The sequence below is a fragment of the Monodon monoceros genome, unplaced genomic scaffold (assembly GCF_005190385.1).
Source record: "Monodon monoceros isolate NGI ecotype Baffin Bay Population unplaced genomic scaffold, NGI_Narwhal_1 Super_Scaffold_19, whole genome shotgun sequence".
In the NCBI taxonomy this organism is placed as follows: domain Eukaryota; kingdom Metazoa; phylum Chordata; class Mammalia; order Artiodactyla; family Monodontidae; genus Monodon; species Monodon monoceros.
In genome coordinates, this window is record NW_021703775.1 from 53,408,044 (window position 1) to 53,433,792 (window position 25,749).

The 25,749-nt window shown below is 42.9% G+C and overlaps 1 protein-coding gene across 10 annotated transcripts in view; it reads left to right on the plus strand.

Annotated features, from left to right (window-relative positions):
• The window catches only part of THADA (THADA armadillo repeat containing), a 313,009-nt gene that overhangs the window by 237,985 nt on the left and 49,275 nt on the right, over positions 1–25,749 (plus strand). For all 10 annotated transcript variants that reach the window (XR_003794967.1, XR_003794966.1, XR_003794968.1 and 7 more), the window contains 4 exons: positions 16,866–17,245; positions 17,799–17,917; positions 18,293–18,365; positions 22,728–22,881. Coding sequence is in view for 7 of the 10 variants with exons in the window: in XM_029232473.1 (XP_029088306.1) it covers positions 16,866–17,245; positions 17,799–17,917; positions 18,293–18,365; positions 22,728–22,881 (726 nt within the window). In the remaining 3 variants the exon portion in view is untranslated. The remainder of the gene's footprint in view (positions 1–16,865; positions 17,246–17,798; positions 17,918–18,292; positions 18,366–22,727; positions 22,882–25,749) is intronic.

Here is a 25,749-nt window from a genome sequence, read left to right on the forward strand (position 1 = left end):
AAAACCAGTGAAGGGGAAAGGCAGAGAAAATGATTAGAACAGCTTAAGATAATGATGTGTTTTGTGTGATTCAGACTTTTATCTTAGTACTTCCCAATCATTTGAGGTTTCCTTAGCCATTAACTAGGTTTTAAAAATTCCAAATCTGGGGGTTTTGTTTTGAGTTTTAAAGTGATTTAAACCCACAAGGACTCTCTGTCCCCTGTATTCTTTTTCCTCTTCTGAATCCAGCTGTCATCATTAGTATGTATCAGTTTCCTGCTAGAAAGAAAATTATAGTCTCCAGTTGGAGTTGGGGGGATGAGGAAGAAAGAGCCTAACTGCTCCAAGGACTCAGAGGCTGGGTTACAGGTCTGGGCAGGGACAGGGAAATGGAGAGCTTTCATTCTCATTTTAAACCCATCTTAAATTATTTGCTCTCAGGTTGGAAATTTTCCATTGAAATATCTGTTTACTGAAATACTATCTGAGACTTGACTAAATATTTACTCCCTTTTTTCTGAGAGGTGGACTTTCTATTTCTCTCTTATGCCCACACCCCTTAAATTTGTGTTTTTCACAGCTACTGAATTGAACATTTTCTTTTACCAACTGTTTAAACAAATATTTTACCTATTTGCACTGTCTGACTTTCAGTTTAAGTTCTCTTGGTGGGTTTATGAGTGGATTTTTCCTTTCCTAGTCTCCATTTTACTAATTTTATGTAACCTCGTTCTTTCTTTTGTAATTATGTGTTACATATTAAAATATGAATCTTGAAGAGGATTAGTTATTCCCAAAGAAATAAAGAAAGGACATAATGACAGTTTCCAAAAAGTGTTTTAGGTGGAGAAGGATTTGTCCATCCTACCCACATCGTGTAAGTGATCTCAAAAGGCTGTTTCCCTACCCCTGAAATGTATATGGGAGGCCCATTATATTCTAATTTTTAGGAAACATTATTTTCAGTATCATCTCCCTTGTAGGGATCATAATAATTATGGCCAATGTGTACTGAGCACTTAACTCCATGCCAAGCACTGTGCCAAGCATTTTGCACACATTAGTGAAGGAGGTACTAGTGGTTCTTCATTTTAGACGTGAGGGAACTGAGGAACAGAGAGAACTGCCCGACGTCACTTGTACAGTAAGAGAGCAGAGCCCGCGCTCTCCAGCCACCTCCAACGTGGTCCCGCAGCACACTCAGGCCTGAGTCAGGAAAACCACTCCTTGTCTCGGGGATGATGCCTTAGACCCCTATGTTGATTCAGCTTCCCGGGCTTCTGCCCCTGCTGCAGAATCCCCAGGCCTCAAAGACGGATCCCCCTTCCCAGTAGCTTCGCAATCACATGCTTTTATGGGGACTTCCTTTCCTGCACTGCTATCTCCCGTCTCCGGAGTGTGTGGAATAATATGAGAGCGTACCCAGGGCTAGTTACTAGAAAGAGAAAGCTTAACGCTCCCGGGCAGCTACCTGCCCTTTTTCCCTTTGAAAGTGGACCTACAGCCACTGCATGAAAGACTTCCTAATACCAGGCTGCTGGTAACCGCATTTTGTGGTTTCTTTGTTAGTTGGCATTTATAGTTCGGATCTCATCATTCTGCCAAGTGCAATAAACATTTTGTTTTAACTAGAATGTAACTTTTATTATTGTTATTATTTTTCTTCTAAATGCCTTAAAAGTGACCAGCTTGTGAGCATGAAGTCAGGATCCCTAAATAGTCTAAATGCCAAGTCAGTGTGCCTTGTAGATCAGTACAAGATTAGAAGACAGGCTCTCATTTTTTACTGCTTGTGTTTATATCATGGAAGTTCGGTAACATAAGCCCTCCCAAAGGCCAGCTTAGATGTTGATGGTGGTTAAGTGGTAAAAATCTGTGAGAAGCATTCAGTGATGCCTTGTATTTGTACTGCCTTGAACATGAATAATATATGTGTGACAAGAATAAATATAAGGTCAATGATTTTTTTTGACATATTATAACTTCCTTTACCTAAGTTCCTGGGAAATATAGCCAAACAATTACAGAGAATAAAAACATTGGCAACTTACAAACACCTGCTTTGATTATTTGGCCTAATTAGGTTAAATTTAACCAATCCCATCTGAACAAATTGAAAACAATTCTTATCTGTTCCCGCGGTCATGCACTTTTATCGGTGTTGGATGCAGATGTGTTTAATATGACACAGTTGATGCTATTCTCTCAGCTCTGGGTGGGAGATAAAAGGGAATTGAGAACATATTTTTAGAGTCTTCTAGGGACTTTGTATTTATGGGTCTGCAGCTATGAAATTTCAAAAAAAAAAATAGGCTTCGTCATCAATAAGTTAGTTGCCTTTCTCCAAAACACTGGGACTGTCATTTGAACTGTTGCTTTTGCCAAAAGTCTCTTTCCCAGGGAACAGTGAGCTCCTAAAATGAGCAGATGATTCCTAGCTGCCATTCAGGAAGAATAACACAGGATGTGTTATTAGATTGCTAGGTTCATGTGGTATTGACCCCTTGTTAATTCCAAGCCCGGTGCTGAGTACAGTGGCCCACAATTCTTAGAATTTTAGAGTTTAGAGATCATTTCATCAGTAAGTAGAGTGGAAACTGTAACAATTAAGTGACTTGCCCAAGGTCACACAGCTGGTTAGTGAAAAAGTCAAGCTTTCCTGGCTCCTGGTCCACTGCCCATTTCTGTGACCAGAGTTAATAGTGTTGAGAGTTGGGCCAAGTGTCTGGATCTGTAACAGAACCATGTCATGAAACCTTCGTACTCACATTTCCACCCCAGGAGTCAAATACTGTTCCAGTGGGCAGCTGGGGTCTCAGAACATCTGTGATTTCAGTCTTCTATGTGTTCCTGTCTTGCCCCACTCTAACCCCAGTCCTCACAGATAATCTGAAACTAGCTGCCCATGTCAGTTAAATTAGTTAAGCAAGAAGTTTCTGAAAGCTTATTCTAAACATTTCATGTAAATGGAATCATACAACATATAGCCTTTTGTGTCTGGATTCTCTCAAAGTTTTCAAGGTTCATCCATTTTGTAGCATGAGTCTTTTCTTTTTTTATGACTGAATGATATTCCATTGTTAGATATACCATGTTTTGTTTCATCAGTTGATGGACGTTTGGATTGTTTACACTTTTTGGCTGTTATGAATAATAATGCTATGAAGATCCATGGACAGGTTTTTGTGGGGATATATGCTTTCAGTTCTCCTGGGTATTTACCTAGGAGTAGAACTGCTGGGCCATGTGCCAACTCTAAGTTTAAGTTTTTGAGGAATTGCCAAACTTTTCCCAAAGAGACTGCACCATTTTACATTCCCACTGGCAATGTATGAGGTTTCCAATTTCTCCACATCCTTGACAATACTTGTTATTGTCCATCTATTGATTATAGCCATCCTAGTGGGTATAAAGTAGTATTTCATTGTGCTTTTGATTTGCATTTCCCTAATAGCTAATGATGTTGGGCATCTTTTCTAATGCTAATGAGCCATTTTGTACACCTTCTTTAGAGAAATGTCTGTTCTGATCCTCTGTGTTGTTTGTCTTTTCATTCTTGAGTTGTAAGAATTCTTTATATATTCTGGATATTAATTCCTTATCAGATATATGATTTGCAAATATTTTCTCCCATTCTGTGCACTGACTTTTGACTTTTGTGATAATGTCCTTTAATGTACAAAAATTTTTAGTTTTGATGAAGTCCAACCTGCTTTTTCTTTTGTTCCTTATACTTTTAATGTCATATCTAAGAAACTGTTGCCTAATCCGAGGTCACAAAAACTTGTATACATTTTCTTCTTAAGAATTTAATAGTTTTATGTCTTAACTCTTCGGTTTCTGAGCCATTTTGAGTTAATTTTTGTATTTGGTGTGAGGTACAGGTCCAGCCTCATCCTTTTGCATGTGACTATCCATTTGTCCCAGCACTCTTTGTTTAAAAGACTTCACCTTTCCCCATTGAATTGTCTTGGCACCTTGGTCAGTCAGAAAATCAAGTGACCACAAATACATGGATTTTTCTGGACTCTCAGTTCTATTTCATTGATCTGTATGTCTGTCTTTATACCAGGACCACACTGTCTTGATTATCGTTGCTTTATGATAACTTGAAATCAGGATGTGTGAGTCCTCCAACTTTGTTCTTTGTTTTCAAGATCATTTTGGCTGAGTCCTTACATTTTCATTCAGATTTTAGGGTCAGCTTGTCAACTTCTGGAAAAAGAAAAGTCAATTAGGATTTTGATAGGTATTATGTTAAATCTGTAGTTCAATTTGAGGAGTATTGTCACTATAATAATATTATATCTTCAGATATTCAGATCAGAACACAGGGTGTCCTTCCATTTATTTAGGTCTTCAATTTTTTCAGTGATGTTTTGTAATTTTCAGTGTACACCTCATGAACATCTTTTGTTAAATAATTTATTCCTGTTTTATTATTTTTGATGCTGTTGTAAATGAAATTATTTTCTTAATTTCAATTTTGGATTGTCCATTGCTACTACACAGAACTGTAGTTGATATTTGTATATTGATCTTTTATCCCATGACCTTATTGAACTTACTTTTGTTTGTCTGTTTTTGTGGACTTAGAACTTTCTGTATATGAAATCATGTCCTGTGCAATAGAGATAGGTTTTACTTCTTCCTCTCCAGTCTGGATGCCTTTTGTTTATTTTTCTTGCCTAATCACCCTGGCTAGAACTTCCAGTACAATGTTGAATGGAAGTGCCTTGTTCCTGATCTTAGGAGGAGAGCTTTTAGACTTTCACCATTAAATATGGTGTTAGCTGTGGGTTTTTCATAGATGCCCTTTATCAGGTTGAAGAAGTCCCTTCTGTTTCTTGCTTGTTGAGTGTTTTTATCATAAAAGAGTGTTGGATTTTGTCAAATTCTTTTTCTGCATCTAATGAGATGATCGTATAATTTTTGTCCTTTATTTATGTGATGTGTCATGACTTTTTCTTGCTGAGTAGTATTCCATTATATGCATGTGTTGTTTATATTAATTCACCAGTTGAAATACATTTTTTGGAAATTGTGGATAATGCAGCTCTGGTAGCATTATTCCACTTTTTGGAAATTGTGAATAATGCAGCTCTGAGCATAGAAGTATTTGTGTGGCCATATGTTTTTATCCTTCATAAGTAAAACCTAGGAAAGGAATTACTAGGTCACATGATAAGGATTCTTTAGGTAAGAAGAAACTGCCAAACTGCTTTCCAAAGGGCCTTACCACTTGCATCCCCAGCAACAATGTATGAGAGGCCCAGTTATTCTGCATCCTCACCTACATGTGGTATTGCCCCTCTTGTTAATTTTAGCCATTCTGGTACATGTGTAGTGGTGTCTCACTGTGATTTTAATTTGCATTTCCCTAATGACCAGTTATGCTGAGCACCTTTTCGTGTACCGTATTTGCCATACATATATCTTTCTTGGTAAAGTGTCTATTCAAATCTCTCGCACATTTCTTTTTTAAATTGTGTTTTTCTTATTACTGAGTAGTGAAAGTTCTGTGTTCTGGATATAAGTATTTTATACAAACATTTGTTAAAGATTTTCTACCTACCTGTTGCTTGTCTTTTTTCTTAACAATGTCTTTTTTTTTTTTTTTTTTTTTTGCGGTACTCGGGCCTCTCACTGTTGTGGCCTCTCCCGTTGCGGAGCACAGGCTCCGGACGTGAAGGCTCAGCGGCCATGGCTCACGAGCCCAGCCGCTCAGCGGCATGTGGGATCTTCCCGGACTGGGGCACGAACCCGTGTCCCCTGCATCAGCAGGCGGACTCACAACCACTGCGCCACCAAGGAAAACCTTAACAATGTCTTTTGAAGAGCAACTGTTTTTAATTTTGATGAAGTCTGATTTATCCATTTTTTCTCTGTGTCTTACGCTTTTTGTGCCCTAGTAAAGAAGTCTTTGCCTATCCTAAGGTCACAATGATGTTCTCTCAGGTTTTCTTCTAAAGTTTGCTTTGTTTTTTTTTTTCCTTTTTTTTGGCCGTGCCGCGCGGCATGTGGGATCTTAGTTCCCCGACCAGGGATTAAACCCGCAACCCCCTGCATTGGAAGCGTGGCATCTTAACCACTGGACCACCAGAGAGGTCCCAGGTTTTCTTCTAAAGTTTGCTATTTAAGGTTTTACGTTTAGATCCATGGTCCACTTTAAGCTAATTTTCGTGTATGTCATGAGATAAGGTCAAAGTTCTCTTTTTTTGTTTTTTTTCATATGAATATCCAGTTGTTCTGGCTCAGCAAGATCTCTGGGCTCTGGGTTCCCCCTCTCTGTGCTGGAGCATGGAAGTTGCCTCTAGGTAGTAGTCCAGGGCAACTATAAGGCCTACCTTGTTTGTTTCCTTCTCTCAGGGAAACATACTACTCATGTCTGGTGTTTAAAAACGATAGTTTCATACATTTGTCTAGTTTTCTAGTTGTTTATGGCAAAGGGCAATTTCTGTAGCAGTTAAACTTTCATGGGTTAAAGCAGAAATCACTTTCATCACTTTGTTTTGAAACCTCTTAGTTCCTCAATTGCAAAGTGGGGATAATACCTTCAGAGGATTGAGCTGAAGGTCACATGAAAAAAATTGTAAAAACTCCATGAAAAGTAACACAAAAGGAAAAATCCAACACTGTAAGAAAAGCAGCTATTAGGAAGTAATATTGATAGCAAGAACAAAGAAATGAATGGTCATCTCATCCAGAGGAGGAGACAGAGCTTCTGCTGGTCCCATGGCCAGGTATGCTTACTCCCAGACTCACCTCCATTGCCCATCTGGCAGAATTTACTTAATTCCTCCCTGGCTGGGGCCAGACTTCACATTAAGTAGCATTTGCAGTCCAGCCAGACTCTCTTGGGTTTGCCAGCTGTAAACTATACCTTGTAGCATCATTCCCAGAGACATTGATGTAGTCCAGTGGTGCCAGGAACCTCTTCAGTCTTAGAGTCTGTTTCTCCCAGAACTGTAAACTGTAGTGCTGGCAAGGGATTGAAATCAGTGGTCCTAGTCTCTCATTACAGGTGAGACAGCAGAGGTAAGCCCCAGTTATTTAAAGGAGTCTTCCCAGCCAGCTACCAAGACTCTCAAAGTTGATTTCACACTGTACCTCATTGCCTAAGGGTGGAAGAGAAGCCTGAGGTCCTTTGTGGGGAAAAGGTTAAATTGAACAGGGATGTCTAAGGTGTGATGATAAGGAAGTTTCTGATTTCCCAGTCTTGTCCTTAGGAGCAATTCGCTGACAAAGAATCCAAAGCAGTGTATTACTTAGAAGTAATTTTATGTTTGTGTCTTTGGGTTGTCATGTGTTTATCCACAAGTATTTCCTGACTTCCTCCCAGTGTTGGGCAGAAGCAGGGATGGGATGATGGGTGGAGGCGAGAAGTAAAAACTGCTGGTCCCACCCAGTGCCTGATGAGCTCGTTTTTAGCCTACCCAGATCCTTTCAGAGCTCTTCTGACTCTGTGTTGTCCAAGCCACTGGGACTGTGCCTATTTTACGGGTTGACTAGAGAGTCCTTCAAATAGTATTCTCAGAAACTCTTCCTTCTTCCTCAACAGCAGATAAGGAATTCTGTGCTTAAAAAAATACTTTGAGAATAGGCTGGGACAAGGGAAAGGGGGAATGTTTTCAAAGGGGTGTGTGTCAGGCACCATACCTATGAAAGCCGGGCATGAGACCTAGAGACCTAGGAGTCCAGAGACCTAGAAACAAAAGTAGGCAAGAAATAAACAACTAGTACCAGTTCAGGGCACTTCTGTAGACAAAGTTAGTCTCCAAACCCTTCCACTAGGTCATTCTACATGTTTGTAACTGGAAGGGCCCCTCGGGTCTGGATTACAGTTTACTGGGAGGGGCAGAGGATTAAATAGAAGAATGGAATTTCCCTTCGATAAGGAGAAGCCAAGATTTATTAAATCAGTTGATTTGTTGTTGATGTTGTTGTAGTTCCTATGGTTTCCTTTTCTCTACAAATACAGGTTTTTTTTAACTGAGAAATAGCATAACAGGACATTAACATTCACGGAGTGTACAAATTATCGTCTGTGATTATTTTTAGAACCAGTTTATCAACTGTTCCAGATAAGAACTTTTGTTGGATCTGATTACAGATCTCTCTAACCAGAGCTACAGATCTTTGAAACAGAAAAAGTTGGCCCTTTCATTATGCCTTAAAAGTAAAATCTGCTTCGTATTTACTCACTCTCTACTTCTTTAAGGAGGGTAGAGATTCTGAGGGGGGGAAGGATAGGGGAAATTTCTACAAAATTTTCTTGACCAAATGGTATCAGAGAATTCAGAACCATTACAATATATGAAAGAGAAATTCGTTTGTTCATTTATTCATTCAAGCCAGAGGGAACAGCATGTGCAAGGTCAGGCAGAAAACAGAACATTCTTCTGAGGCTCAGTCAGTGGCAAGTGACCACCGTAGTGGCACAATCAATATCATTGCCATTTACATGGTATCCACAGTAAGTGACTTACTCCATAGCAGTGAAACTATTTTTTTTTCTGTTTTGTTGGTCCTTTCAGTCCTGAGGAGGATCCTTCCCCCTTTATGGATTCTGATTGCTGCTTACAAGTAGAACACGTTTGCTGTGATTACTGGGGTTTTAGCTTCTCCCATAACCATCTCTGCTGGGGCCAAGGAAACTCTGTCAATTTGGGCCTGTACACTTACTCCCTCTGGCCCCTTTTATTTTGGCCAGCTCAGCACAAAGCAATCAGGCTATCTTGGTTCGTGACATTAACAGCGAAGGCCAGGAACTCTGTAATATTCAGGAGCTCTTTGGTTGAGCACTAGATGAAGGGGTTGACATATGATTAGGGGCCATGGTGTACAAAAACAAATACCATTAAACACTAGAATTATACACGTTCGGCATGGCGAGATGTTTACAGTATGAGAAGCACGGATGATCTCAGATGGTCTGAAGTAGTGGTTCTTAAAGTGTGGTCCCTGCATCAGCAGCAGCATCGCCCAGGATTTGTTAGAAGTGTGATTTGGGGGGCCCCGTCCCAGACCTACTGAATCAGGAACTCTGGAGGTGAGTACGCCGAAGTTTGAGAGCCAGTCGTCTAAGGTAACAGCACAGCCACCATCCTGGGGATATGCTCAGTGATTGGAATGTCAGGTGAAACTGCCCTCTCGCTTTTAATTGTTATTTTTCTTTTTTCTTTTTTCTTTTTTTTTTTTTTGCAATACACGGGCCTCTCACTGTTGTGGCCTCTCCCGTTGCGGAGCACAGGCTCCGGACGCGCAGGCTCAGCGGCCGTGGCTCACGGGCCCAGCCGCTCCGCGGCATGTGGGATCTTCCCGGACCGGGGCACGAACCCGTGTCCCCTGCATCGGCAGGCGTACTCTCAACCACTGCGCCACCAGGGAAGCCCTTAATTGTTATTTTTCAATCTCTTTCTCTCTGTTTGCCGAGTACTTAGAGTTAAATTCACGTAAATTAAATGCTCTTATGGTGAAACTCCACTGTATCCATAATTATGTGGTAATGATATCATCCACATTGTTTTCCAGAATGCTCTCGTCAAAGCTATTTAGATTAACACGAATCTTTTAAAATTACGTTGATTTTTTTTTTTTTTTTTAACAAACCTGTAGCTCAGAAAATCAAAGATAAATGCCCCATGGGCCTGCCCTTTGGGGCTGTGTTCCTCCTTTGGGGAGGAGACTTACTTCACTAAATAATAGAACAGGATTTGGGAACTAGGAGCTGACCATGCTCTAGGTAGTGCTGCTTTTTAAATCCTCTTTCAGCAGCCTGGGTTGATGTTAGCGCCCTACCTTGGTTGGTTAGAGAATGGCAGCTTTGAAATCCAGTTAATTTAGCAATCACTGTTCAGGTTGCAGACATAACACTGAAATCTGCAACTCGCCAAAGAACTAAAACTGCTAAAATAACACATCTGAGATTCCCAGAGGGAATTGTGTGAATGGACCACTTTGCTCCTTCTCACAGACACTCTACTCGCTGTCCTGAGGGACTCGGCAAAGTCCCTTCATTCCTCTCTAGGACACCTCTGTTCAGGCTGGGCATGTTCTCCAAACACATCAACCTCAGGAAACTTGATCAACTTCTCCAAAGCTGCAGTTCCCTAATGCTACTCCCTGGTGATATTTTCACAATAAAACTATAGCAAAATGACAACTATAGCAAATTTTTCTTTAAACCACATTTTTTTAAAGAATTGTCCTTTATGATGACACTAGGAATCTATGACTTTTTTGGTGTTCAGATAGCCTTTCTTTCATGAAATAATAGATGGTAGGTTTTTAACATCCTTTCTTTACAAAATAAAATGTTGGCAACTTATACCAGCCTGTCACATTGTTTTTGATATTTGATTGATTCTTGAATTCCAAACTTGAGAATTATTTCTCCATTGAACCGGGACATAGCACAGCAGGAGGTATTGTCTTTCCAAGTGAATCCAGCCAATAAGCCATTCCTTTGAAGGCTAGAAATATGCTTGCTCTAAAGAAGAAAAAAAGAAGTTAATTCCAAAAGTGAAATCAAATTGGATGTTTAGAATCAGTCACACATACTTGGGTGACTAAAATGACTACACTGTTGGGAAAATCCAAAGATATTCCAAACAAGGAGGGCTGGGAAAAAACTGCAATTAACAAGAGTTTATAAAAATCATCTAAATAATGAAAAATAAGATGGGGCGATTAAAGGGGAGGGACTTGATTCTTTAATTGGAACACTTGACTTTCCAGGAAAGATAGAAAGGAGGCAACCCAAAGCTGGCAAAATTGAAATTGCAAGTAGAAAAGTTATCTTCTAGAGAAGAGGGTTGCCAGACCTCAGACTGAAGAAGAACTAAGCGCCATCAAAGAACTAACTTGAGTTTTTTTGTATCTTTTTTTGGTTTGTTTGTTTGTTTGTTTTGTATCTTGTGGACAGCAGGCCCTCACAAAAATGGAAACAAGTACTTGGTGTTGATCTCAACTTTGAAATGCGTTTGGTAGGGCAGGACACAAAACTGTGCTTCACTAGGAAGAAATCCTGGTTGTGAGATCCATTTGGTGAGCTCTACGTGCTGTGGGGTGCAGAGCCCATAAAACAGTAGCTGTGACCTCAGCTGAACAATAGAATCACCTGGGTCACCTTGAAACCAGGCTCGCCCCAGAGATGCAGTCAAGTGTCCCCTGACATAAGTGTTTTTCCAAAACTCTCCAGATAAATTTAATGTACCTCCCGGGTTGAGAAACTGCTGTACTAGAGAGGAAAGCAATACATCCTTTTTAGTCACTGCTGCTGCTCATGTTTCTAATCCCAACCTCCTGTTCTGCCCAGAGAGCCCCTCACTCTGGCAGAGGGGCAGAGGGTGTTCTGTGGTCCACATCTAAATGGGAACTCCATGAGAGCAGAGCCTGGTCTTTCTAATTCACTGCTACACCCTAGCCCTAGAACAGAACCTGTTACAATGAGCCAGTATCAAAGGCCTGCCTGCAAGGGGCCTTTATAGAGTTTATTCATTCTTTTGAATTCTTGGGGGTTTCCCCTCCTTTGATGTTTTTATTGGTAAGAGAAAATGGGGGGCAGTGAACTTTCTAGTTCTTCACTGTGGTGAAGTACTGGGCTGGAATCAGCTGTGCTCTTTGGAACTGCAGCCCCTACTGCCCATCCCGAAAACCCTATGAGCCCCTATGAAAGTCGTAGCCGAGGAGTGTGGTTCTCAGCTGGGGCACAGAGCAGAATTACCTGTTCTTAAGACTCCAGATGTCAGGACTTCCCTGGTGGCGCAGTGGTTGAGAATCCGCCTTCCAATGCAGGGGACACGGGTTCAATCCCTGGTCGGAGAACTAAGATCCCATATGCTGCAGGGCAACTAAGTCCATGTGCGCTCTAGAGCCCATGCACCAAAACTAGAGAGAAGCCTGCGTGCTGCAAGGAGAGATCCCTCATGCCTGCAGCTAAGACCGGACACACCCAAATAAGTAAATAAATATTTAAAAAAAAAAAAGACTCCAGATGTCTGTGACCAACTCCAAACCAACCGAATCAGAATCTACAAGGGTGGGATTGAGGCATGGTTGGTTTTATTAAAACCATCACCTGGGACTTCCCTGGTGTCGTAGTGGTTAAGAATCCACCTCCAATGTAGGGGACATGGGTTCGAGCCCTGGTCCGGGAATATCCCACATGCCGCGGAGCAGCTAAGCCCATGCACCACAACTACTGAGCCTGCGCTCTAGAGCCCGTGAGCCACAACTACTGAAGCCCAGCCGCCTAGAGCCTGTGCTCCACAACAAGAGAAGCCACCGCAATGAGAAGAAGCCCATGCACCGCAACGAAGAGTAGCCACCACTCGCCGCAACTAGAGAAAGCCTGCGCACAGCAACGAAGACACAACGCAGCCAAAAATTAATTAATTAAAAAAAATTTTTTAATTAATTAAAAGAAAAAAACCATCCCCTGAGGGCAGTGGTTTTGAAGTACGTGGCCCAGCAGCAGCATCACCTGGGAGCTTGTTAGAAATGCAGATTCTCAGCCCCCACCCCCGCCCTCCTGAATCAGAAACTTTGGGGGTGAGGCCCAGGCAGCAGCCTGTGATTTAACAAGCCCTCCAGGTGGTTCTGATGCTCACTCAAGTTTGAGAAACGCTGCTTTAGGACACCTCATTGGGTCTTGCTGCAGAACCAAGAACATTTTTTCTAAGCAGCAGTTTGGAGAAAGTGCCTACATGAATGTCATCTGATAGTTTCCTAGCTTGTGGCTCCGACCTAACCTCCCCTGCTGCTCCTCTATTGACACATTAATTCAGCGAACCTGTTCGCAGGTGTCTCCTGTCTACTCTCTCCCAACTCCCCTGAGCACCTGCCCTGACCTTTCCTCTCCCAGGCAGGCACCTCTGGGCAGCCTCAGTGCCCATCTTGAATAAATAAATGAATGAATAAATAAATAAATAAGTTATTCATTCATTCATTTATTTATGGCTGCGCGCGTCTTAGTTGCTGTGTGCGCGGGCTTTCTCTAGTTGCGGCGAGCGGGAACTACTCTTCGTTGAGGTGCGAAGGCTTCTCGTTGCGATGGCTTCTCTTGTTGCGGAGCATGGGCTCTAGGCACATGGGCTCAGTAGTTGTGGCTCACAGGCTCTAGAGCACAGGCTCAGTAGTTGTGGCACACGGGCTTAGTTGCTCCGCGGCATGTGGGATCTTCCCGGACCAGGGCTCGAACCCGTGTCTCCTGCATTGGCAGGCGGATTCTTAACCACTGTGCCGCCAGGGAAGTCCCTGCCCATCTTAAATTTTGTTCCCTTCTGAAAGCCCCCCCCCCCTTTTTTTTTACTTACGATAGAAAATAAGTGCACATTGCTTTCATTTTGGTCATTCTTATGGCTTTCGTATTCCCTTTACCTACAATTCCCTGTGTGACCTTGGGCAAGTAACTTAACCTCTTTCCTCATCTGTAAAATACCAGGGAATCATAACAGCGCCTACTTCATTAAATGATTTAGTACTTGTTGAAGTGCTTAGACTAATACTCAACGAGTGTCAATTCTAAAAGTAATTATTATTCATAGCATTAAATAATGGATATATAATATTCTATAGTGCCTGGCGCGTTAATACTCAATAGTTGTCAGCTCTTCTCCCTAATGATTTTAGGGTACTAAGCATTTTGCAATTTTAGTGGTTGTCTTTATCCTCCCATCAGTTTTAAATCTCTTTGACAGCAGGTAATTTTTCTTTCTCAGCTCTGAATCTCTGTATCTCCGAAGTACCTACTATATGCCTAATGCATGCTTATGGGATTATACTGAAGTCCACAGGCAGTGGAGGCCAAGAAGTCCCAAAGAAGCCCTTCCTGAGCAGGTGCCCCATGTCCCCTATCTTTGGGGTTGTGCCTTCAGTCCTGGGCTTCTTGATCATGTCATCCTTCCTCAAGGTCTTAAAGGAAGCAAGTGTGTCTGGGTGCCTAGCTCTTGAGTCCAGCGGACTATACACTCCGCCTGGAATACCTATAGCAGGTTCATCTGAAAATTATCCAGAATGACCAAGACAGTTCTTCCTGTTTTTACTTATGTTTTAAAGAGCATGTCTCTGAGCCATGTTTCTGACTCCTAGCCTAACAAGTGAAAACCCTTTTTGATACAGCGTTGTCCTCAGGTAGCAGTGGGTGGGAAGGCTAGGAAAGTGACACCTGGAGATCACTGGAGCGTGGTCTTCTCATTTCTAAATTATACTGGGATTAGGTTTTTAGGCATTGAAAATAGAGATGATGACACAACAGTTGAGGATCCTGACACCTGGGGTTTTCCCTGCTGCTTTGCAAAGAAGGCTGCCCTCCTGCTGGAACTTAGACCTCAGCAGAGTCTGGGTTAAGAGCAGCGGTGTGTCTGCAAGCACAGCTAGCAGGTGGGGGGGGGTGGCCTCTAGGGGCACCATCATATAGGAGCCCAAGCCCCTCTTCTGCCTCTTTGCAGAAACTTCTTTTTTTCTTTTTTTTAATTAATTAATTATTTATTTATTTTTGGCTGCATTGGGTCTTTGTCGCGGTGCACGGGCTTCTCATTGCGGTGGCTTCTCTTTGTTGTGGAGCACGGGCTCTAGGCGCACAGGCTTCAGTACTTGTGACTTGCAGGCTTAGTTGCTCCCGCAGCATGTGGGATCTTCCCGGACCAGGGCTCGAACCCATGTCCCCTGCATTGGCAGGCGAGTTCTCAACCACTGCGCCACCAGGGAAGCCCCTGGAGAAACTTCTTTTTGAAACAGTTTGATGTGTAACAGGAATAGTCTATATTTTTATTATTTATTATTGCAATAATTCCTGGATTATTGCAAGCCTATGTACTATTTCAATTCCAAGTGAGTTTTTTCCAACTGTTACTTTAATCTTTTACATTTTTATTCTGTTTGTGATCGTTTTCTAGGAGTCAGTAGTGTTCACTGAGTTATGAGATATCTAAATTTCAGCAAGGCATTTGATGGAGTCTCTCCTGATGTTCTTGTAGATAACATGTGAGCAGAATGGTAGAGTTAGGAGGATTCATAACTGGGGAATACCTAGACCCTAAGAGAGCTGGTTAATGAATTGATGAGAGCTTGGAGTGGGGTGGGGGGTGGGGCAGGCAGGGAGCCAACTATAATACTCACCAAAGCCCTCTGTCCTCCACGCTGGTCCAGTCCACATCTTTAGTGATAACTTACAGCCTGCCTGTCAAATTGAGGTTTACCCAGCTTCTATTGGATGATGAATGTGCTGTATGAAGAATCTGGGTTCTGGGAGGTACCCAAGACTCCTTCCCCAGCCAGTCCCCCAGTGCTGCCAGTTTTATTCCTTCGATGCTTCTCAAACGCACCTTCTTCCTGTCTGTTCCTTACTTTACACCCTCATCATTTCTCTCTTCCACTACTGCAGTAGTCATTCAGCTGGGCTCCCTGCCTCTAATATTGGCCTCTCAGCAATAAGAACACTTCAGTGGACATGTTCACCTGACCTTGTTGCTTAAAATAACCCCTCGATGGCATCCCCTTGCCTGCAGAAAAATGTCCAAGCTCCTTCACGTGGCCGAGGAGGTTCCCCATGTCCTGGACATGCTGCTGCTCTAGCCTCCTCTCCCGCTGTTCCCCACCTCGAATTCTGTGCTGAGGTCAGACTGCCTATAGTTCCTCACGTGGTCCATTCTGTTTTATGCCTTTGAACCTTTGAACCTTTGCTTTGAACCTTTGCTTGGTGGTTCCAACGCATTCACCTCTCTCTGCCTCTTTAAGACTCAGGTGATCACTTCCACCACTATATTAGAATCACCTAGTCATTCATTTCTTTTTCTCAAATTAGAATATAAACTCCCTAAAGGCATTATTCTTATTTCACTTAGCACCCATCACATAGTAAGCAGGCAATAAATATTTGTGATCAGAACTGAGAATACAAAAAGATCTCGGCAATCTAAAAGGCAGACCATAAAATTTAACAGGGATCTGCTTCGGTTTCAAACAAACAAAGAAAACAAGTCTTGATCTAAGTCCTGAGTACAAGGTGGAAGATGGATGACTCACCACTGTCAGTGGACCATGTGAAAAAAAAAAAAGGCCTGCGGTTCAGTTGACTTTATGCTCCACATGAGTCAACAGTGTGATACAACTCCAGGAACCTCATGTGAGAACAGGGCAAGCGACAGTCCTGCTGCTCAGACCACGAGGGAGAGGCGTGTGCCCTTGTGTGGCGCCATGCCTGAAGAGGGGTGAGGCACATCCAAAGGAAGGTGGCTTAGAACAGTGAGAGAGGGTGGACCCCATCATCTGGGGACTAGTTGAAGGAAGAAGGAGTGTTTCACCTAGAGAAGACAGAGGGGATATAATAACTGTATTCAAATGCCTAAAGGGCTCAAAATGCAGAATTGGGCCACTGAGTGGAAACTCCAAAAGGAACTTTGTGGCAAATAGATCTATTAACAGTGGAACAGTCTGTCTTGTGAGCTCCAAATCACTGTAGGGTTCTACCAAGAGCCTCTGAGAAAAGGTGCTGTTGAGGGGATCTGAGCCCCTGAGGGAAGCGTGGACTAGATGTTCTTTTATCCTGCTCAGCTATGAGGCTTGAGGATTCAGGAGGTCACTGAGTTTATATTTATTGACTATCAGGGAGGGACGCCAGGAGCACATCTTCTGATAGGAATGCCTTCTGTCACTCTAGGGGGAAAATCATGAATTACCTAAATAGAAAGTGATTCTGGGCCAGAAGTCTGAAGCTTAGTGGCCTACTCACTTATTACATGGTTAGTGTGAAATCTACTCAGGAATGACGTCTGGTTGTCCCACCCAGGGTATGCAGAGTCTTGTGTGTTCACCTATGTCCTTTTGTGGAAGTTTGAATAAAGTGATTGCCTCTTTTCCTTTGCTTTTTTGTTTTTTAGTTCTGGAGCATCTTGGCTTCTGGGAGGAAGTCAGAAGGATCATCTTGGAATCGGAGTTGATAACTGGATTCCCCTATACCTTCACGGTGCCAGGCCTGCCCCAGTACCTCCAGAGCCTCTCCAAACTGGCCATCGCTGCAGTGTGGGCAGTAGCGGCCCAGGCTGGAGAGCAGGCAAGGGACGTTCCCATCTCCTTCTCTCGGCTGTTGGAGTCTTCCTTCCCTGAAGTGCGCCTGCTGACGCTGGAAGCCCTGTTGGAAAGGTTCTCAGCAGCAGCCTCGGGACTAGGAGAGAAGGGACTGCCGCCCTTGCTATGGAATATGGGAGGGACATTCTTGATTTTGGCTATGAAGGAAAGTCACCCAGAATGCCTCTGCAAGGTGAAGTCTCTGGTGTACTGACCATCCCTTTCCATTCCCCACAGTCTTTGGTGAGCCCACTGGAGTGATAAGGTCAGGAGGCAGGATCGGTTTTGGCATCTCCAGGATTGGAAGGAGATTCAGCATCCAAAGGGCAAGGACTGTCTCGCACGGTGCTTGGCATGGCTTCATGCATAAAAGAGCACTGAGAAAAGTGTTTGATGATAATGGTATTGATGACAGAGATTAACCAAAGATAGAGATTGAGAGAGTTAAGCAGTCTTTGCTGACATGGCTCTTTGGGGGCAGATGGTCACCTGGAAAGCATGATCAAAAGGAAAGGGCACTGACCTAGGAATATGGCATCTGCCCTCTGATCCCAGTATGCCACTGCTCTAGACTATCTTGGTCTTGCAAAGCTATTAAGGGGGAAAAAAGAAGTCAGTGGGCGCTTTTTGAAAGATAAGAGTCCCTTGTTGGTACAAATGATTATTATTTAGATTCTGGAGACTTTTCTGAGGGGTGTGTGTGTGTTTGTTTGTTTGTTTGTTTTCCATGGATCTGGCTCACACAGATACTGAAAATTCTCCATTGCATGGACCCCAGTGAGTGGCTTCCTCAGACAGAGCGCTGTGTCCATCTAACCCCAAAGGAGTTCTTGATCTGGACAATGGATATTGCTTCCAATGAAAGGTTTGCCTCCAGTGCTCCCTGTGCAAACTTGGTACAACACATGGTCCCATCAGTCAGTTATGTAATGAACTTGAGCATAGCCCAGCCTGTGTTCTAAGCCCAAGCAATAGAGTGATGTCAGAGTTCCCCATTAGTTACCAAAAGGTAGTTGCTTCCGGAGGCATTTGTATAGCCACAAGGTAGAGATCTCTAGTAGTATTCACAGCCACATGGATTACAGACTACCTGTAAAAACCATATGTATATAAAATGTTCGATTTTATTTATTTATTTATGCATTTTCATATTTATTTATTGAAGTATAATTGACTTACAATATTATATTAGTTTCAGGGCGATTATATGTTTTGTGTGATTTCTGGCTGACTTTCCTAGGTCTGAAATACAAAGTGAAGCTCTGAGACTCGCCTCCAAGGTGATTGCCCACCACATGCAGACGTGTGAGGAGGTGAGGCTAATTTCCCCTGTTTTGGGGTCTAGATTTCTGTCCTCTGATTTCCCTGGAAGGTGTCAGTAAAAGTGAACTGTCCCGCAGGCAGAATCTCTGTGGCATATGTGTGTAGCTTCTACAAAAATATCATTCATGTTGGTTTTTCACTTTAGGTATAACTTGGGGAGAATTTTCTGAGCACCATGTTTGGCATTTCTTTTCTCTTGTTCTGGGCACATTTGATTTGAGTCCATGAGGGTAACACAACCTCCTTCCTCCAGGACATGCGTGCATTTATGCCCAAACTCCTTGTTTTTTCCTGTTTTTCTCGCTAGACTCTTCATCTAATGAGGGAATGCGCAAGTCAGTTCCAAGGATTGCAAGTCACTAGGATTGCATCCTAGTCAACTATGTATGAAAATATATCGCTAAGGCTTAAATATCCCCCCCAAACATGGTCCAGCTGGCTTTGCGTGGAGGCCCAGATGTGTCCCACCTGTCTTAGAACATGTCTTTGGGGGTGGGGTGGACCTAAAGTAATCAAAACAGCTTCCTGGGGAAGAAAAGGGAACCCTTCTACGCTGTTGGTGGGAATGTAAATTAGTGTAGCCACTGTGGAAAACAGTATGGAGGTTCCTTAAAAAACTGAAAATAGAGCTGCCATATGATCCAGAAATCCCACTCCTGGGCATATATCCAGAAAAGATGAAAACTCTGATTTGAAAAGATACATGCACCCCAGTGTTCATAGCAACACTATTTACAATAGCCAAGACATGAAAACAACCCAAGTGCCTATCAACAGACAGTTGGCTTAAGGAGATGGGATATACACATACAATGGAATATTACTCAGCCATAAAAAAGAATGAAATAATGCTATTTGCAGCAACATGGATGAACCTAGAGAATATCATGCTAAGTGAAGTTAAGTCAGACAGAGAAAGACAAATATCATATGATATCCCTTATATGTAGAATCTAAAAAATAATACAAATGAATCTATATACAAAACAGAAACAGACTCACAGACATAGAAAACAAACTTACGGCTACCAAAGGGGAAAAGGAGGGTGGGAAAGGGATAAATTAGGAGTATGGGATTAACAGATACAAACTACTACATATAAAATAGATAAGCAACAAGGATTTACTATATAGCACAAGGAACTATATTCAGTATCTTGTAATAACCTATAATGGAAAATAATCTGAAAAAATATATATATAACCGAATCACTTTGCTGTACACCTGAAACCACTGTAAGTATAGTTGAAGTAAATCAGCCATACTTCAATTAAAAAAAAAAAAAAAGCTTCCTGGAACGATGCCTTAGGACAAATACTTGCATACTTAGGGGCATATGAGAAAGATGCCACCATCAGAGAATTATTATAAACAGAAGGCAGTCAATACCACAGTAAAATTACCTGAAGATCTTGGTTTCACATCACCACACTGTGATCGTGGCACCATAACATTGTGGATTCCTATTCCGATGCTCCAGCAGCCCTGAGAGAGGTACTGGGGGTACAAGGATGAAGACTGAAGGGCAGTCTAACGAGAGAAAAGGAGCATTAGATCATGATATTAAATGATACTCTAGTAGGAAGGAGGCTGAGGGAAAGCAGAGGCCGGAGGGAGTGTTTGCAGAGCTGAGGAAGACTTCACATAGGAGATTGTTAAATTCAGAGAGCCTGGGGCTGGACAGAGAGAAGACCAGAGGGTGAGTACTAAGCAGATACACAGTTTCTCTGGGTCTGTCATTCGGAGGCAGGCCAAGGGGCCAGAGCCAGGTGGTCACTAGGAGATGCAAAAAGCTAAAAAAAAGGTTATGTGTGTGTCTTGGGGAGGATAGGAGGAGAGTTTGTAGGAAGGGAGAGGATTTGCTTAAAAAAACTACAGCCTGGGGCGGGGGGGCGGGTGGGGGTGGGGGGTGGGGGTGGGGAACAAGCTCTGAGAAAGTAGTCACAGGGCAGCCTAACAAGTCTGTCAAAAGACAGCGTTCTCATCTAAAGCCGTTTTTAACCAGTTGTCATGTGCATCTCCGAGGCACTGCTTGGTACTTGAATGAAGTGATATTTGAAGAATATTGGAAATTTTTCAGGGAGAGAAAAGTTAACAAGTCAGCAGCTTCCTCATGATCTAAGACACTGATCAGTTCAGTTCCGTAGATGCTCATAGATGATCAGAGGAGCCAGTAATCTCATTTTGAACATTTAAAGAGGCTTAGCTGATAGGGGAAGTAAAATTTATTTGGAACAATAATCCCCTTTCTAGAAAAAGTAAAGAACCAGAGTTTAAAAGATGGAAACAACCCAAATGTCCATCAACTGATTGATGAATGGGTAAATAAAATATGGTATATCTATATAATGGAATATTTTTCAGCCATAAAAAGTAATGAAGTACTGATACATACATCCTACAGCATGGATGAGCCCTGAAAACATGCTGAGTGAAAGAAGCCAGTCACAAAAGACCACATATTGTATGATTCAATTTTTTAACCATTTTTTATTAAAGTATAGTTAATTTTGATTCAGTTTTATATACTTATATGTATATATATATATATATTTATATATATACTTTTTCAGATTCTTTTCCATTATAGTTACTACAAGATACTGAATATAGTTCCCTGTGCTATACAGTAAGTCCTTGTTGTTTATCTATTTTATATACAGTAGTGTGTATATGTTAATCCCAGACTCCTAATTTATCTCTCCCCTTGCCCATCCACCATCCCCTTTGGTTACTGTAAGTTTGTTTTCTATGTCTGTGAGTCTATTTCTACTTTGTAGATAAGTTCATTTATATTATTTTTTTAGATTCCACATATAAGAGATATCATATGGTATTTGTCTTTGTCTGACTTACTTCACCTAGTATGATAATCTCTAGGTCCATCCATGTTGCTGCAAATGGCATTATTTCATTCTTTTTTATGGCTGAGTAATAGTCCATTGTGTATATATGTCACGTCTTCTTTATCCATGGATAAAGTTGATGGATACTTAGGTTGCTTCCATGTCTTGGCTGTTGTAAATAGTGCCACTGTGCACATTGGTGTAGCATGTGTCTTTTCCAATTAGAGTTTTCTCCGGATATATGCCCAGGAGTGGGATTGCAGGATCATATGGTAGTTCTAGTTTTAGTTTTTTAAGGAACCTCCAAAGTGTTCTCCATAGTGGCTGCACTAATTTAAATTCCCACCAACAGTGTAGGGGAGGGTTCCCTTTTCTCCACACCTGCTCCAGCATTTATTATTTGTAGACTTTTTAATGATGGCCATTCTTACTGGTATGAAATGATACCTCATTGTAGTTTTGATTTGCATTTCTCTAATAATTAGTAGTTTTGAGCATCTTTTCATGTGCCTGTTGGCCATCTGTATGATTCAGTTTATATGAAATGTGCAGAACGGACAAATCCATAAAGACAGAAAGTAGATTAATGGTTTAGGGCTGGGCGAGGGGGAGCTGACAGGATGGGGATGATAACTAAAGTATACAGGGCTGGGGCTTCCCTGGTGGTGCAGTGGTTGAGAGTCCGCCTCCTGATGCAGGGGACACGGGTTCGTGCCCCAGTCCGGGAAAAATCCCACATGCCGCGGAGTGGCTGGGCCCATAAGCCATGGCCGCTGAGCCTGCGCGTCCGGAGCCTGTGTGCCTGTGCTCTGCAATGGGAGAGGCCAGAACAGTGAGAGGCCCGCGTACCGCCAAAAAAATAAAATAAAATAAAAAAGTATACAGGGCTTCTCTTTTTGGTGATGAAAATGTTCTAAAATTGACTGTGGTGATGGTTGTACACACATATCTGTGAATATACTAAAAATCATTGAATTATGTATTTAAATGGGTAAATTATATGGTATGTGAATTGTATCTCAATAAAGCTGTTACTATAAAGAAACAACAGTAGGGCTTTGTTTAAACAATAATGTTAGTTAGGATGCTGCTTTAAATGTAACAGAAACTCAAAAATACAGTGGCTTAAACCAGAGAGAAGCAGTCCAATGCAGATGGTGACATGCCATCATTGGGCTCCCCGGCCCTGCCACCTTGTTGTTCCGCTGTCCTTAATAAGTGGCTTCCATCTTCTGGTCCCACATAGTTGCTCCAGCTCCCATCGTCTTGTCCTTGTTCAACTAGCAGGACAGAGAAACCCAAGAAGTGAAGGTCACACATATTTCCTTACATATTACCTGAAATTGCACAGATACCACTTTTAATGGCGTCCCATTAGTCAAAACTTAATCACGTTACTCCCCGATGCAAGGGAGCCTGGGAAACGCATATGTAGCTCATCCCTAATTCCATGTCTGCCCATGTCGCATCTTCTGAACTGCTGTATGTATACTTTGTACTTTTAGACCAGGGACTTGGTGGCCCCCAACCTGAAGCAGTGGGTTCAGTTGGTCCTCTCTTCTTGTGGAGATCATCTTCCCACCGAGTCCAGGCTGGCCGCTGCTGAAGTTCTCACCAGCACTGCACCGTTTTTCCTCACCAACCCCCATCCCATTCTTGGTAAGTGCGCTGAGCCGCTGTTGGGGGGGGGGGGGAGGTGTCCATCATACCAAATGCATTAAAAGCGTGAATAGATGCTCTAGGTTAAAAAAAGAAGGGAAGATGAAAGATGACAACGTACACCATACCTTTACATCTTTCAAAGATCTTCCCACCCTCTCACTCTCTTACTCTAATCACTTTTCACCAACAGCCTCTTTTTTTTTTTTAATATAAATTTATTTATTTATTTTTATTTTTGGCTGCCTTGGGTCTTTGTTGCTGCACGCGGGCTTTTCTCTAGTTGCGGTGCGTGGGCTTCTCATTGGGTGGCTTCTCTTGTTGCAGAGCAGGGGCTCTAGGCGCGCGGGGTTCAGTAGTTGTGGCACGTGGGCTCAGTAGTTGTGGCTTTCGGGCTGTAGAGCACAGGCTCAGTAGTTGTGGCACACGGGCTTAGTTGCTCTGCGGCATGTGAGATCTCCCCGGACCAGGGCTCGAACCCATGTCCCCTGCATTGGCAGGCGGATTCTTAACCACTGCGCCACCAGGGAAGCCCCACCAACAGCCTCTTAATTGGCCTCTTTTCTTTCTGTCTTGTCCCCCAAGCCATTCTCCTTATGCTTCCAAAAGCCTCTGTGGTCTTTCTGAAATACAGATCTGCGCATTTTCCTCCACTGCTTAAAGCCTTTGAGTGGGTGCCCATTGCCTTCAGGATGAAACCTGAATGCTCTTTAGCCTGGCTCAGAAGGCCCTTCCTCTTCTGTGCCCTGCCTGCTTCTCCCTTCTCACTGGCCACCACTCCCCATGCATCATCAGCGGAGGACAGCTCTCTAAACAAACTGCTGCTCGACTGACTCCTGTTGGTCTTTCAAGACTCAGCCTAACCATCACCTCTTCCAGGAAGCCTGTTGCAGTGACCTTGGTGAGAAATAAATGGGACAGAGTGAAGTGTGGCCTTGAGGAAGAAGAAAGGCCAGGCTCTAAGGCATTTAGGAAGTAGAATCAACAGGAGTTGATGTTGAGGTTAATATAAAGGGAACATTCAAGGATGACTTCCAGGCTTCTGGCTTAAGTGACTGGGAAGGCTGCTGGTTCCTTTCACTGAAAGTAGTTTTAAGTTTAAGGCATCTTTGGACTTCCCTGGTGGTCCAGTGGTTAAGACTCTGAGCTTGCACTGCAGGGGGCACAGGTTCAATCCCTGGTTGGGGAAGATCCTGCATGCCGCACAGCGTGGCCAAAAAATAAAATAAAAAAAGTTTAAGGCATCTTTGGGAAGTAAAGGTAGAGATATTTTGAAATCAAATAGATGTACAGCTCCAACCATATTCTCTACCTTCATGTCTCTTTCCTCACTGCCACCCCCTGTCCTTCAAGAGTAATAATTAGGAAAGAGCATCATATCAATGGTGGTTGAGAAAACCGAGCTTTAGGAAACCCAAAGGAATTGAAAAACCATAGGGGTTTTTGTTTTAACTTAAAAAAAATTTTTTTAATTGTAGTGTTTTGTTTTAAGCATAGGGTTTACTGAAAGGAAAACTCAGGACCCAAAGCCATGTCTGAGTCCTGGCCCTGCCCTCTCCTGCCATCTTACCCCCATATTAACCATGCTGAGATTCTCTTCCATCCATTATGGGAATTCTGTTTCTGTTCTCCTCTTCCATGCCCAGCCCTGGAGAATAAATCATGGTCCCCGCATCCGGGGAGCTTTCAGTGTAGTTGTGGAGAAAAGATTTACAGAATAAAGAAAAGAACTGCTTTTTCAGGTGGTGGGATTCAAATTCTAAGTGTTATCGGAGTTCAGACCAATCAAGTGTCTCATGTCTCTGGATCTCTCAGAGAAAAAGTTGTCTTTGGTATCTTCATACATCTTTCTTCTAAGTCAGCGGCCCCCAGCCTTTTTGGCACCAGGGACTGGTTCCGTGGAAGACAGTTTTTCCACGGACGGGGATGGGGTGGGGAGAGGGTTCAGGCGGTCATGCGAGCGGTGAGGCGGGGATGGGGAGCGGCTGACGCAGCTTCGCTTGCTCCCTTCCTGCTGTGCAGCCCGATTCCTAACAGGCCCCAGACCCGGGGGTGGGGACCCCTGTTCTAAGTGACTTTTAGGCATCTTTTCTATACCCAAAGGGAGACTGAAAGGGGACCTGCTACAATTTTGCTTTAACCATTGGACCCAGAGGAATAAGAGCAAAGGTTTATAAACTTTGGTGACACTTCTCAGGGAAGGTAATATCATTTTGCGGCACATTTTCTGGGTGACTTTGGCTGCTCTAACCCTGGTTCATAGCAGGAAAATGTGTGTGGAATAATGTAGAATTTCTGAGTGAAACTGAGTCCTGGGCAAAAGCCATTGGTTCATCATGAATTGCTGGAGCTGCTTAGGGCATCACAGGCAATGAGGAAGGAGGTCGGCAGTGGCTGGCGGCCTGCAAGAACATGAAAAACAGGCACAGAACTGAGAGGCAAAGGACATAAAGTGCATGGGGACAAGTCAAGGACAGACCGAAGTCATTTAAGGAGAAAGAAAAATTGAAATGGACTAAAGAGGGAAGATTGATGAGGACCTTAGCGGTATAAGAAAATGTTAAGAAAGGGAAATTTGAAACCCTAGAGAACAATTAGAATGGATAGATTCTGAAAGACTGAGTAAAATTTAAAGCCAGATTTATAACAGACAGGAGAGCACAAACCCCAGAGGGAGCCATTGCTGCTCTCAGTATGACTAGAGCATTGGTGGCTCTGATATTGGGCTCTCTGTGGACAGATGAGGGAGAGGGTGAGCTAAGGAGAGCTCTCAGGGCAGGGTTGGTTCCCCACTGAACATCAAGGGATGATGAGTGGTGGTCTTCCGTGGCAACCCACCCCACCTGGACAGTATGTGTCCCTCCTTTG